Source organism: Leopardus geoffroyi, chromosome A2 (assembly GCF_018350155.1).
Source record: "Leopardus geoffroyi isolate Oge1 chromosome A2, O.geoffroyi_Oge1_pat1.0, whole genome shotgun sequence".
NCBI lineage: Eukaryota > Metazoa > Chordata > Mammalia > Carnivora > Felidae > Leopardus > Leopardus geoffroyi.
The window spans coordinates 167,746,253-167,760,690 of record NC_059331.1 but is presented as its reverse complement, the minus strand read 5'-3'; the positions used below and the strand labels follow the sequence as shown (position 1 = coordinate 167,760,690).

Here is a 14,438-nt window from a genome sequence, read left to right as displayed (position 1 = left end):
TCCTTTTTTACATTCTCTGATCTGTGCTATTTTCCGTCGATGTGTCTTCCATTTCACTGTCTTTCCAGCTGTGTCCTGTTGCTAAACTTCCTCTTGAACTCTTATTTTTAGTTTCCGTATTTTTCAGTTCTAGAATTTCCATTCGGTTATTTTCTGGATTCAAATTGCGGCAGTTGCCATCTTGTCGCTTATCTTGTTGAACCTATTAATCAGTTATTTTAAGGCCTCTTTCTGATACGTTCAATATCTGGATAAACTGAAAGTCTGTTTTTATTCTCTTTCTTTCTCTGTCCTATCTCCAGGTAACATTTGACTGTCAGACATTTCTTACACCAAACTGTAGAAACTCCGGATAATGTTTCCTTCCTAGAGAGGATTCGCTTTTTCTTCCGGGGGGCAGTTGGAGTAGGGATGACTCCTTCCTCTGTCTGGGCTGGTGATCATTCCACAGTGGGTCGCGCCCTTCATGAGGGCCGGTCTCTTTGCACTTTGGCCTTGCTCTTAGTTTTTAGCTTCTGAAGTGAAAGCCTGGGTGTTTCGTTGTTGGCTCTGATCCCATCTTCTTAATGAACTCCGAACTTTGGTTTTCACCTCAAGAAACATGAGCCTGACGGAAGCTTTGCCCCTCCTCTTTGCTGTACCTTCCTGTTGCCCTCTCAGTCTCTTAGCCTCTTCCTGTCACTCAGCTTCTTCCTATTGCTCTCTCAGCCATTGGTGTCTGGAAGGACAAGAGGCTGAATGTTAGGCTCTCTTCTTTTTTCTTTCCTTTTCTCTGGTCATAGCCTCTCAAATTCCGGCTGCGTGGGGAGCCCCAAACTCCACACGAGTTTTGTTTTCCTGACCCTGTTGAGTTTGCTGAAAGCATTGCTTTCGCATCACTTAATTTTACCTACTGATGTTTGCTTGGCGTCTCAGCCTCCCAGGGCCGTGCCAGTTATATGTTGGAAAAGTCTGCACGGAAAGTGGAGAAGTCTGCAGGGAAAGGCAGTGCAGACGTGAGGGCTCACGCTGACTCATTTCACAGAATATTGACCTCACAAGTTTGTCGTGGTAGCTCTGATTCCTTCATGCACATTTTTGTTCTTAGTTAAATTTGATTTGATTTTACCAGTCGTTCATGGCATGAGGATTGGTGTGATAGAAGGTAGATTGTTGTAGCCAGAAATTTGCTTCCAGCCTCTAGAAAACTAGAGGAATTTATCTTTGGATTAGAGGGGATTTTTAATCACGTTACTTTATTCACTCAAATCTGTATCATTATGTAAATCTGTATCAAATACAGATATTTCCAAATTTTCATAGTAACCTGTGTATTAACAGTATGTTTCATTAGCAACTGAAATGTCTTTGCAGAGATAAAATGTAAGCATCATAGGATTGAGCTATTTAATGTTAGCAAAGTGATTTTAAAACTTTGATTTTTATAGTTTGTAGAGGAAAATTAAAAATTTATGGGTTTTGCAAAAAAAATTATATAAAAATAATACATACTGGTTATAGCAATAAGGAATGAAACTGTGAGTTTTTGGGAATGAGAGAACCTTTGGAAATCTTTTGTTGTGTTTTGTTGTTGTTTTTTTCTAATAGAGAGGCGAAAAAAAGCTTCAGCATGGGAAAGAAATTTGGTGTATCCCGCTGTTATGGTTCTCCTTCTTATTGAAACAGTAAGAATTTATTTGCCTAGTTAAATAAAGCAAATTATTTGTTATTTACTTTGGTATTTGAGTATGGCAACTCCCTCGGCTAAATGGTTTCTAGTAAACTGGTTTTCCATCAACAGGATTAGCATCCATCTGTACCTTTATTTGGAAAAAGTCAATAGAGTAAAAATGGAAATTAATGGCAGTTTTTAAAAAGTCCTCAAGATTAACTGTTTCCTCATGAAAGCAGGAAATTCATTCTTTTGTGTCCTGTAGAATTAAGAGATGAGGTGTTGCAGATACCCCCTGCTTCACATTCTATGCTAGGATATGAAAATTCCATCATTAAACTAGTTCTGATAACATTGTAATGATATTTTAAATCTGTGGAGTTGTGGGTTTCCAATTGGTGAAGTCACGTAGTAACTGGATTTCTATTACTAGCTTTGGTCACAAGCTTTGAAATTGTAGTAATTTGCAGAGGCTTTTATTAGAGTTTATTCTGGAGTTTTTGCAGTTAGTTGAGTCCTTACAGTTTGTTTATACGTAGAATTTTGGTCTTGCCTGCTTTTCCACTAACCGAAGCATATATTTGGTCAGCAACTGAGATTCTCATCCATGTGTATCGACGCTCACTGAGAACTGACGCTCACTGTCTGTGTTGCAGTTCATCTCGGTCCTCCTGGTGGCCTGTAATATTCTTTGCCTGTTGGTTGATGAAACAGCCATGCCAAAGGGAACAAGGGTAAAGTGCTTTCAAAGTCTTTTCTTTTGCACAAGTGCTCTTTGTATATACCCTGAGTGTTTTAAAATAAGTAATTTACAACATTCACCTTTCTGCAAGTATGTATCAGATTGTATGAAGTTCTTTATGTAAACAGCCTTCATACACAGTGTTTGTAAACTGTGTCTTTTGTTTCTAATTTCCTACTTTGGGTTGGCCAGCACTTTTATCAAAGACCAGAGTTTCCTTGTAGACTTTTGTATCACAGTTTGTTTGTTTTTTAACAGAAGTTCATATTTGTAATTCTTTAAGAAAATGTGTACTCTGAAATAGTGGTATGGGAGGAGTTTTTTAGATTGATTCATTGTCTTTGCCAAAGATCCCAATATATGGCTTGTAGGGATTTATGCTTCAAAAGAATGACACATTTTGTGATTCAGTTTACTAAATCATTTAGTTTAGTTACTGGAGAAGAGTCAGATGTACATCTTTTCATGAATTAATTGTGTTTTCTCGCTTGTTTAAAAGTTGATGATTCTTTGAAATTCTGTCAGCCTTTTTGGATATATTCTCTGTATAGAAGGTAGTTATCACTACAGATTCATATCTGGCGTACTTCTAGGTGTCTCTGTACACTTTTGACTCCTTAAAATAGTATTTACGTTGTAACATTTTCTAATATTTCTCCAAGTCAGCAGCCTCCCCATACCCCATAGAAAGGGCTTCCAAACTCTTTCAGGCTTTGGTGCCACTTCTCCCTCTAAACAGGTGATACACCTGTCTTTTCATAGGAAAAAGCCAATATCAACCTAAATTTCTTCCCTGGGTCTACGACGGAGACACCCTGCTCTTTTCAGAGCTGATGTTTGCAGCCGTATTCTCCATTGAGATCCTGCCCTCCTCTAACTTCTGCTGGACCTTGTGCCCTCTGTCACTGCCTGGTGTCTAGTCTGCCAAATGCTCTGGGTACCTCATTCCACAAGCAGACAACAACACTAGACAGTCCTCCTTCATCTACAACCTGGTCTTTAGCTTCTGATTAGACCCAAATCCACTGATAGAGCAGGAAGTCACCTACCGTGACTTGGTGACCCTATTCACTTTGTGACCCTCCTTTATATATTGCACACTGTGTCAGTCCCAAGCACCCATGGTACACTTTTGTGCCATCCGTTAGCGTATCATAGAGAGGGACTTACACCTGGTAGAGTCCATGTGTGATTGTTTAAATACATCACATCATCTTAATCCTGCCCGTAGGTCTTCTCTCGAGATGGAATATTTCCAAAATGTTTTTCAGCCCAGCCAATAAGCTTTCTATTATTAGCATTATTCATTTCCTTCTCAAAAGATTGAGAAAAAATTGATAAGTTCTTTGCCTTATTTATGTATATGAAATTGTCACGGGTATTCTTACTTCTTTTTTTTTTTTTTTTAATTTTTGAAGGAGAGAGAGACAGAGTGTGAGCAGGGAAGGGGCAGTAGAGAGAGAGACTCAGAATCCAAAACAGGCTCCAGGCTCTGAGCTGTCAGCACAGACCCCAATGCAGTGCTTGAACCCATGAACAGTGAGATCATGACCTGAGCTGATGTCAGATGCTTAACTGACTTAGCCACCCACGCGCCCCTCTTCTTACTTCTTTATGCCAAAATTAGAATGTATATATGATACGTATGATATTATTTATTGCTTTATTTATTTTTAAAATTTTTTAGTGCTTATTTATTCTTTTTTTTTTTTTTAATTTTTTTTTTTTCAACGTTTATTTATTTTTGGGACAGAGAGAGACAGAGCATGAACGGGGGAGGGGCAGAGAGAGAGGGAGACACAGAATCGGAAACAGGCTCCAGGCTCTGAGCCATCAGCCCAGAGCCTGACGCGGGGCTCGAACTCACGGACCGCGAGATCGTGACCTGGCTGAAGTCGGACGCTTAACCGACTGCGCCACCCAGGCGCCCCTAGTGCTTATTTATTCTTGAGAGAGAGAGAAAGAGACGGAGCATGAGCGGAAGAGGGGCAGAGCGAGAGAGGGACACAGAATCCGAAGCAGGCTCCAGGCCGAGCTGTCAGCACAGAGCCTGACGTGGGGCTTGAACTCATGGACCGTGAGATCATGACCTGAGCTGAAGTCAGATCCTTAACCAACTGAATCACCCAGGCACCACTTTATTGGTTTATTTTTTATTAGCTTGACTATACCTTCTTAATTTTCCGGGTACTTCTCTTAAAGCTGACAGTAGTTCATATTTGAATAGTTCCTTTAATTGGCAAACTTCGAAAATATTGCTCCTGCTTTAGGAAGAAATTATTATTTTTTTTGCCTGTCTGGTCTCATTAATAAATATTAGTTTTTGTTTTTTAAGTTCTAGGTAAAGATAGATTTTGAGAATAGGTATAATGTTTAGGAAAAAATACATAGCATGACATTAAAAAAAAGTCTGTGTTAATTAAGTTATATTTTTAAAAAACGTCTGCATTCCTAAGGAAGATTTGGGGAGAGAAAACCTTCAAGTGTGGAAATAGGATATGCACATTCACTTTCTCTGTATGCTTAGCTTACTTTGACATGTTTTAATTGTATAATTTTTATATGTTGTCTTAGGGTTCATTTAAATAATTATATATTTATTCCTACGAAACTGTTTAAAAAATTGCTTCCAGTAATATTCAGGACTTAACAATAAGCATAATATCATTTTGATAAGTAAATTACATTTGAGGTAATTCGGAGATGTTTTGAGTTTGCTAAAATTGTTAACATGTGCTTCAATTAGTTGATGAACTCAGTCTAATGTCATATTTTATTGTCCTTTAAAAATGTAGATGTTACTCCAGAGTATTAAACATTCTTAATTCCGATATTTATTTAATAGTCTTAAGAATCCAAATATATAGTGTCATTCTGAAAGCGGTTTTTTTCCCCCACAGGGCCCTGGGATAGGAAATGCTTCTCTGTCTGCTTTCGGTTTTGTGGGAGCTGCACTTGAGATCATTTTGATTTTGTATCCTTTCTTTAACTCAGCATTCTGTCAACAAGTTTTCTGTCCAGTTTTCTGGGACAGTGGTAATTTACTAAGACACTCGCCTAGAAGGAAAAACAAGTCGGTCTTCCTCAAGCATGCCAAGTGGCTTTTTGTTGTTTTCCCTTTGAGCCTTAAGACTTTTTGAAGACTGCTGAGAACTTAAGGAAACTTGCATTCTTTGGAGAGTTTTTTCCTTGATTCTCACAGCTATCTTATGGTGTCCTCTGTCGTCGGTTTCTATAGCCTCCGGTTTTTCGGAAACTTTATTCCCAAGAAGGATGACACAACTATGACAAAGGTAAAGTCTTAGGTGGCTGTGCCTCCCTTTTGCCTTCCGAGGCGAAGGAGGTGTTTTATGTCATAATCACCCTGAATGGTTCATCTGCGGTGATAGGTATTTGTTTGTAAATCGCATAAACGCAAACTGGAAGATTTTCAGAATGCCGAACGAACGAGTGGGAAAAGGTTGTGCTGCTCTGTTTAATTTGGACGGCTTCCATTCACTTGTAAATGCGCAGACCTGCAGCGCTTGCTAACTGGCTGCGGAAGGCTCCTGAAAGGACTCTTTCTCCTCTGAAGAAAACGTATTGCTAATGAGTAACTTTGATTGTGCAAACTGTACTTCAGGGAGCTTGTTTGAAATCTGAAGAACTTAGTTGCTACAAGTAGTAGAGACCAAGTATTTCAAATTTGAATAATTAAAGCAAGACGGAAGAGTTCTATTCAGAAACGTTTTGTAGTCTGAGGCTAATTTGACTTCCTAGGATGTGTCATTGGTTTTGGAATAACAAAGACTGTTACCGTATATAGTGACCGCATCTTTTTAAATATTCCCACAGGCTGTCACTGGAAAATGACTAGTAAGAGCTGCTGGTTGCTTCTGTGTTTGTTACGTATCACATATTTTCCAGCCTATCTCAAAAGAGAACTTTGTGTACTTGACTTACCTATCTATAGAATGCTGGGACTTCTTGAGATGCTTAGCATCTAGTTTAAGTGGTCATCAGTGTTAGTATTTTCAGCTCCTTTGATTTAATATGAAAGAGTAAGCATAGGGCACGTTGGAAATGAATCACTAGAATTTAGGGGTTTTAGATTTCTAGCTTTTTGATATTAAATCTTAGAATAGTTGAACAAATTATATCTCCTGAGCAGTAGTCTGGCTTTAAAAATATAGTGAGAAGTATTAAACGTATTCATTCTTTTTTTAGTTGACGGGCAAACCTTTTTAAAATTGGCAACCTCAGTCAGTAATGTAAAATGCATTGTCTGAGGTATACAGAAAGTAATTTAAGTGTTCTATAACTTCCTACTTGTGCCAGATGCTGTAAATATCTGGTAGAACTAACATATGACTCTGAGTGTTTGTAGAAAACATTTCTTATTCTCTTTAAATTCTATATTGACTAATATCATTAAGAAATTAACCAAATCCAGTACAATAGTACAGGGTGAGGAGAGTGTGCGGTGAGTTCCCAGAACATGAATGGATTGATTGTATTTATCATTCTGCAGTCTAACTGCCCAGTATTCCTTCTGACCCCCGCACAGATCATTGGGAATTGTGTGTCCATCTTGGTCTTGAGCTCTGCCCTGCCTGTGATGTCAAGAACACTGGGTAAGTTTATGTGAGAAATGTCCATTTAAAGTCCATACCTTTTAACTGTATCTTTTCTAAACTTCTGCCTTGACTTTTAGTTGCTGAACGTTTTCCAAAAAATCATCCTTTGAAATATAATATGTCCTTCCAGACTATTTTAGAACTCCTGTAGTTTGTCTGTATAGAGAGCTATACCAAAACAGTACTTTACTTTTTTCAAATAAAGACCATTTTTTTTTTTGAATACTTAAAAAAATATTCCTTCTCCAAACAACGGACAGTTTTTCCCACTGACTAGTTAAGCTTTTGAGTTCTCTCGTGAGTGATGAGGTATTAGGGTGATGGTGGGGTTCGGAGCTAATGGCCAAGAAAGAATTCTTGAAGACGTCTTTGGTGCAAAAAGTCGATCATTAAAGCACAGGGACAGGACCCATGGGCAGAAAATGCTGCCCTGGGGCTGTGAAGAGTGACTGGTTATTTACTATGGAGTTGAGGAGGTAAATAAAGTCCAGGGGAAGTTTCCAAGGAGATTTACATATGCTACTGAGGACTCACAGGATCCTGCAGGCCTGGCTATGGTCACGCTAAGGTTGTTTTCCCTCTAGTGATGTATTAACATTGTGATCACAGGGGGTTCCTGGAGAAACGTTATACTTTGTATTTGCCTCAAGTATTTGTGAATGGGCTGCAGGTTATAAAGAAATTTAATGTTACCTGTCATCTCCTTCTTGCCTTTGTTTCCCACATCACTGTGGAGGGGATGGTGATGTTGGGGCTCCAGGAAACTGAGTCTACAGGTTTCTGGAGATTAGGCTCTTGATAAGATTGGCTTTTTCTTGTAATTTACTAAGACATTTGTAAACTAATGGAGATTCACGTCCTGTAGGACTGTGATCTCTATCAGTTAGCCAGTTTTTCCTTTCCTTTCCTTTGTCCTTAGGCAGCCAGGAGGGTCTGAGGAATATCACACGTGTCCCACCAGAGGTGGGGAGGGTGGGGATATGTACTTTGCCCTCAGCTTGCCTTATGGTCCCTCATCAGCGAGGAAACTGATATTCAAAAAAAGATGTTGAATGTCTAGAAATATTAAATTAGTTTTTCTTATATGAAATGTTTTTTTTTAACTTACAATTTAGTATGTGATTTAAAAAATTGAAAATGTGTGAAGATTTATTTTAAGCTGTTTTGTGCTCGTGCGATAGACTTGAAAACTGAGGTTTTTGAGAGCACATGCAGATTTCAAGGAGATCCATTAGTTTTTTAGTTTCTTACTTGCCTGTCATTTATACAGTTTTCTTAAGTTTTCAACTTCTGGGAATTTTGATCATCTTTGAACAGTAATATATTTCTACTTAGTCATTGAGACAGTTGAACAGAGCTTCATTTGGCCTATTCTTATCTTTTATAAAGCACTGTTGCAGGCTGTGATCTCCCTTCTTGGCGAAATATTATTTCAGACAAAAATTTCCGGCAAGCAGTTCTGTTTGGCCTTCTGGACTCAGGTTTCAACTTCAGAGTGTTCACAAATGATTAGAAGGATCCCATCGTTCAACCTCAGCAACTCGCTCCTAACAAAAATTGCTAGTAGCTTTGAGTTGCTTTTGTTTACCTCTCATATCGCCTCTATTATTTATTCAAGACTCACTGCCAATCAGGGAAGTGGGCTGTGTGAAGAAAATATAGACTGTATAGTTATGTGCTACAGAGAATTTCGTGTTTTAGTAAGAAGTGAAATCTAAGTATAAACGTAAAGGGACCGCTGTTGCAGAGACGAATACAAAGCTTATTTACTCAGTGGTCTTACCTCTTTTGTGTTTGCTTTATAGGACTAGTTATTGTTTTGACATCTGCTTATGGTGTGTTAATCTTGAAAATGCCGAAAGTATGCATGTTAGTAACTTCATTTATAACTGAGCGGTATCATTTGTGTTGTGACGGTCCAACAAGTAATTTCTGTGATGTTATAGCCACCCTACCATTTAGTTACGAAACTCACTTAGCGTGATCTGTTATTTAAGATGGTTACTAGTGATATATACCGATTTTATGGAAGCGCATTACATGCTGAGTCTACTTTTAATACAAAGAAAACAAATTAATGGCAAAATTTGCTTTTTGAAGATCAACAAATTAAATTCCTGAGTAGTTTGCCATAGAGATAAATAACAAGAAGAAAAAGAAAGATGGGACAATTAAAATGCAGCTAACAAATGCCTGGGCCCAGCTGTCCAAACAGGATTAATGGAGTGCATTAGGGTACAGTGAGTCATGTGGCGCTTTGCAAAATATCAACACGCACTGCATTACATGTTATGCCCGGTGGCACTGAATAGATGAAAAGAAGTAAATACGTTAAACAGATTCATGGAGGCTTTTCACAGTATTAAAAAAGCAAATTTCTAGACTAAAAGAAGAAGCTTTATTTTAGTATTATGGGAAATGCAAACTAGAGAGTTACTTTGTAATTCCTCTATTAACCCTTTGGAACGGAGTCTTTGATTTTAAGAAGATGAGATGTGGAGAATTGTCATGAATATTATCCTAGTGTAGGACAGGGTTTTGATTTCCTAGCTGAAAAGCTCAGAAGCCCAGAATAGAGGATGTATTTAACAACCAGATTCCAAGCTGTGAAATTTGTCACTCTTTCTCACTGCCTCTCACAAGGAAACCCTGACCCTAAATGCTCTCGTTTGCTCCTGTGAATTCCACCAGCAGCACCTCATCACTTGCAGTGAAATGAGAAGTGAAAGAGTGAGGAAAACCCCGCCGTTACCTGTGTGCGAGCAGCTTTCCTCTTATTTCAGCCATTTATTGGTGATGGTTTTCATTTTAATTGTACATTGAAAATAACATTGAATCCTGTATAAAAGGATTGATGTGTTGGTATTTTCGTTTCAAAAATGTTCTCTGAGTTTTTTGTGTTTTCAGGGCTCACTGGCACTGTTGGTGCACCATAGGCATCATTAAACTGTAGCTTCAGACTCCAGTGCCCGGGTGATAGGACACATTTATTAAAGACTTCCTTTGATCAGCATCTTATATTTGAGTATGGAAAATTTTGTACTGATCTGAAAAATTACGACAAGAGTAGATTTTATAAGCATATTACTTGGGCAGCGAGAATTAGGTTGGGAGAAAGACTTTGACCATGTATTTTTAGTCGGGTATAATTCATATAAATGATAGTTGTCTGTAGGAAACACAAAGATTCTGAGTCTCACATTTCTTACTCGAACTCTTTAAAGCTCTTTAAGAGTAATGCCACGGCAGTGCACATGATTTCCAAAACAGTGTTTTGCTGCCTCTTTAGATGTCACTTTAGAAGAATCCGACATTTTGGGGGACTTGATGTCCAAGTGTGTAAACAGGTTACTGTCTGGTTTCACAGACATAAAGGTGGCCGGTGAGCCAGGTGAGTGTAGGGCAGGCCCAGGCTGAATGGACTCTGTGGATGCCCAAACTCTTTGCAACGAAATACTCCAGAGGCAGGAGTGAATTCTGTAAGAACAGACTGTACAATTGCTGACACGCTCTTTATTTTGCTTAATCAAGAAACTACTGATTGACCTCTTTTTGCCTTGTTATTTGCAGGCTCCTTTAACAGGAGAATTTTTTCTCAAATGCAACCAGCAGACCTTGCAGGACTGTTACTAATTTCTATTTTAAGATTATTTTTATAGTTATTTTATTATCCTGAAGCTTTCTATAACTTGTAATTATGTGAGACCCAACTGCAGAGTTTTAAAAGAAAATGTACTTATGATATTAAAACAGAAACAAAAACATTTATCCCTTTGAATCACCTTGAATTTTTTACTATTTCCATGTGTTTCTCATCGATGGGTCCCATCTAGGCCCTCAGCTTGCAGGAGATAAAGTGGATTTCTCTTTTGTTCCTTGAGCAAGGGAACCTGTTTAAAAACCAGAGCAGTTTGGAGAGTTCTTTATTTGGGGTTTCGTGAATATACTATTAATCTTTACCCTGGACCAGTTCTCTCCAATTCTTAGTGTAAAACAAAAGCAAACGATGCTTAGAATTGACAAGTGAAGGGGCGCCTGGGTGGCTCGGTTGGTTAAGCATCTGACGGTTTGTGAGCTCGAGCCCCGCATCAGGCTCTGTGTTGTGCATGCAGAGCCCCCTTCGAATCCTGTGTCGCCCTGTCTCTCTGCTCCTCCCCTACTCACTCCCTCTCTCTCTCTCTCTCAAAAATAACCAAATATTAAAAAAAAAGAAATGACAAGTGCAAAATAGAAGTATAAATCATAATAAGTATTCCTAACTATGACTTTGATGTAAAGATCATTTTAAACTCCCTACTGAAAATTTCTCAGCAAAAAATTTGTAGATGACTTACTGATATTGTTACATTGCAGAGAGTGTGGTACTAATTGCCTTTTGGTTGATTACTATTGTTCTTATAACTGAATAATACATTTGTATATCTAGTAATGATTTTTAACAATAAAGAGAAAGTATTCTGTGTCACATGTCTAAAAGAGTTAGGAGACTAACTGATGCTCAATCCCTAAATGCTTATATTCTCAGGATCTACTTGTTAGGTTCTTCTGATGCCTCCTCATGTTTCAGGACATATAGTCTGTCTGAGAAAATGTCACGTTGGCCACACATGAACTAAATAACTTAGCCATCTGTTGACATCATTCAAATAGTCGTAAAATATGTTTTATATGAAAATAATTCTAGTTAGGATAATTTAGCTAGAAGGAGGCTTAAGGTGTCATTTTTTAAAATGTTAGTAATTAAAATGTTACAATTAAAACTAGGCAGTAAACTACAGTAAGGGTCTTTGTACTAAGAATAAAGACCTCTAACCTGGCTGAGAATACTTAATGGTACACCTGTACATAGTCAATTCTGAGACCAGTGAGCATATTATCTCCTTATTTGTAGGAAGTTTTATTTGAAAATTAATTTTAATTATACAAGTATAGACGTGAACAGATTCTCATTATAAAGAATATTCAAATTAGGGATCAAGCTAAAATTCATTGTGACCACCTGTTTTAATCCTAAGCCCCTGTTCAGAGGTCTTCAGATCTTGCGTGCGTATGTGGACATAGCTGGTGCCTCCGCGGGAGTTGTGAAGTCCTCACCTGGGGTTACCTGGATCCTAACTCTTTGGTCAGCGTTCTTGTTTCTTCTGTTGACTCCTGACTTCTGTGTGCTGTCCAGTGGGAATTAAAAGAGGAAAAGGTTTCGAGATCATTTCCTGTACTGGAACTCAGTCGTCTGTAAGTGAATTTCAAACTCAAGAACACTTAATTATCTCTTTCTGTTCAGGTCACCAGTGACCTCTTAATTGTGCCGTCTTGTGGGTTCTGTTTTCACCTTAATTGCTCCATGGCATTTGCTGTTTGTAATCCCACTTCCCGTCTCTCTTCTTTTTTTCTGGTCCCCATTCCCCTGTTGTTTTCTTCCTCCTTTGGCCCTTCTTTAGCTATCTATCTCTTTTGCTGCTCCTCGACTACACGCCTACACTTGTCCCCAAACCCAAACCTCCAACCCAGCACCTACCCCTGGGCTAAGAGCAGGTTATCCCAACTGTGTATTCCATCCCTACTGTAGGATCTATACTTGTGTGTGTGCGTATCTCCGTCCGTCCGTCCGTCAGTCCCTCCCTCCCTCCCCTGTACTTCCCTTCAGTCCTTGGCCACTTTCTATCTAAAGGGCCAAAGCAGAAACCTGGGAGTTATGTTAGATGCCTCTCCCTCCTCATGCCGACACCCAGTGGCGACACTCAGTTTCATCTTGCTAACAATTTCACACGTCTGCTTCTTCCTTCCCGTTTCCCTTACCAAAAAAGTGAAAAGAATGAGACTTGTGTGAACAGCCAAGCAGAGAGAGCTGAGTGTGTGATTTTAAAACAATGTTTTATTGTTAGGGAATGTTCATGAGGTGGACTCTAGACAGGTGTTCATTCTTTGAGGAGAATAGAGTAGGGAGCGAAAGCAAAGCTGGAGAACGGAAGTGTTTACTTTTCCGAGCGAGGAAGTGTTACTGGGAGACGCTGCGGAAGCCCCGTCTCTGGATGTTTCCTTCAGGAAGAGAGTAGACCGTTCTTGCCCGCTTTGAGGGGGCTTAACCCTTCACCTGTGTGAAAAATCAGCACTCAGGTGCTTCTTGGACAGTGATTATCATTCTCATTCACTGGGTTTTACTTTATTAAAATTCACATACTCCACTTCGTCTGGACTGCTAAATTAAGTTGCCTTCATATTAGGACCAAATGAATTTGTAGCATATAAATAGTCTTTGACTAAAGTTGGTGTGATATTTACAACTCCATTTCTCCCTCTCTGAGCTTGGGCTCACGTTGCTCCCCCAGCCCTCTCTCCTCAGTCTCTCTGTCTTCGGGTTCCTCCCCGTCCTCTAAGGCCAAGTCACACACTGGTCACACATGAAGCTGGGCACGCTTTCAGCCTTGTGTTATACTTACGTGTGTGTATGGCTTTCCCGAGAGACTTCACATCCCTTAAAGGACCAAACCATATTTCATGCATCTTTTTATCCCTTCCAGCATCTAGTTAATAAATATTTGTGGTGTCACTGGGTGCCCCATGTTGAGTGTGGATTGTGGCCTCAGAATCGGTGAAGAAATTTCAGGCGTCCTGCTTCCATCCTGGTTGCCTTTATTTCCATGTTCCAAGCTTGTTTGACCAAGTATCTTAGTTTTATTATTTTCAAAGACCCTTATAATAATAGCCAGCCAAAAGGTGGAAGCAACCCAACAGTTCATTGACAGTTCAGTGCGTAAACACATCGTGGTTCGTAATACGGTGGATGCTGTTCAGCCATAAGAAGGAAGGGTGTCCCCGTGAGATAAGCCAGTCCCAAAACAAAAACCAGTACTGTGTGATCATCTTGCGATCTCAGATCTCGATCTGAGAGTCAGGATCACAGAGTCTCTCGATCACAGGGTCAGGAGCGGGGGTGGTGCCAGGGCCAGGTTGGCGGGGAGAGGAGGTGAAGAGTTGTTCTTTACTGCGTCCAGCTTCAGTTTTGCCAGATGAAAGTTCTGGAGGTTCATTGTGCAACAGCACGAATGCACTCAACACTGCTGAGCTGTGCACTTGAAAATGGTTAAGATGGCACGTTCTGTGTTGTGTGCGTGTTTTGCCACAAGTTAACAAAAAAAAGGAAAAAGGAGTGGTACAGTGATACCATATGGATGAACCTTGAAAACATTGTGCTGAGTGAAATAATCCAGGCACAAAAGGCCACGTATTGTAATATTCTGTTTACATGAATTGTCCCGAGTGGGAAACTCCACCGCAGAGAGAGAAAGTGAATTAGTGGTTGCTAGGGATTTGGGGGAGGGCTGATCGGGAGAAACCACCTGATGGGTCTGGGGTTTGCTGTGGAGTGTCGGAACTAGAGTGTTTTGGAACTAGATAGATAGACACGACATGGCGGATGTACTCAGTGCAC

The 14,438-nt window shown here is 39.5% G+C and overlaps 1 protein-coding gene across 7 annotated transcripts in view; it reads left to right on the top strand.

Moving 5' to 3' along the window:
- LMBR1 (limb development membrane protein 1) overlaps positions 1 to 14,438 on the top strand; it is a 199,813-nt gene that overhangs the window by 122,338 nt on the left and 63,037 nt on the right. For 6 of the 7 annotated variants that reach the window (XM_045496304.1, XM_045496299.1, XM_045496301.1 and 3 more), the window contains 5 exons: positions 1,588 to 1,664; positions 2,308 to 2,385; positions 5,294 to 5,367; positions 5,596 to 5,686; positions 6,940 to 7,006. In XM_045496304.1, coding sequence (XP_045352260.1) covers positions 1,588 to 1,664; positions 2,308 to 2,385; positions 5,294 to 5,367; positions 5,596 to 5,686; positions 6,940 to 7,006 — 387 coding nt within the window. Of the gene's footprint in view, positions 1 to 1,587; positions 1,665 to 2,307; positions 2,386 to 5,293; positions 5,368 to 5,595; positions 5,687 to 6,939; positions 7,007 to 12,024; positions 12,242 to 14,438 lie in introns of all 7 variants that reach the window. The other variant, XR_006716685.1, reaches the window with a different exon arrangement.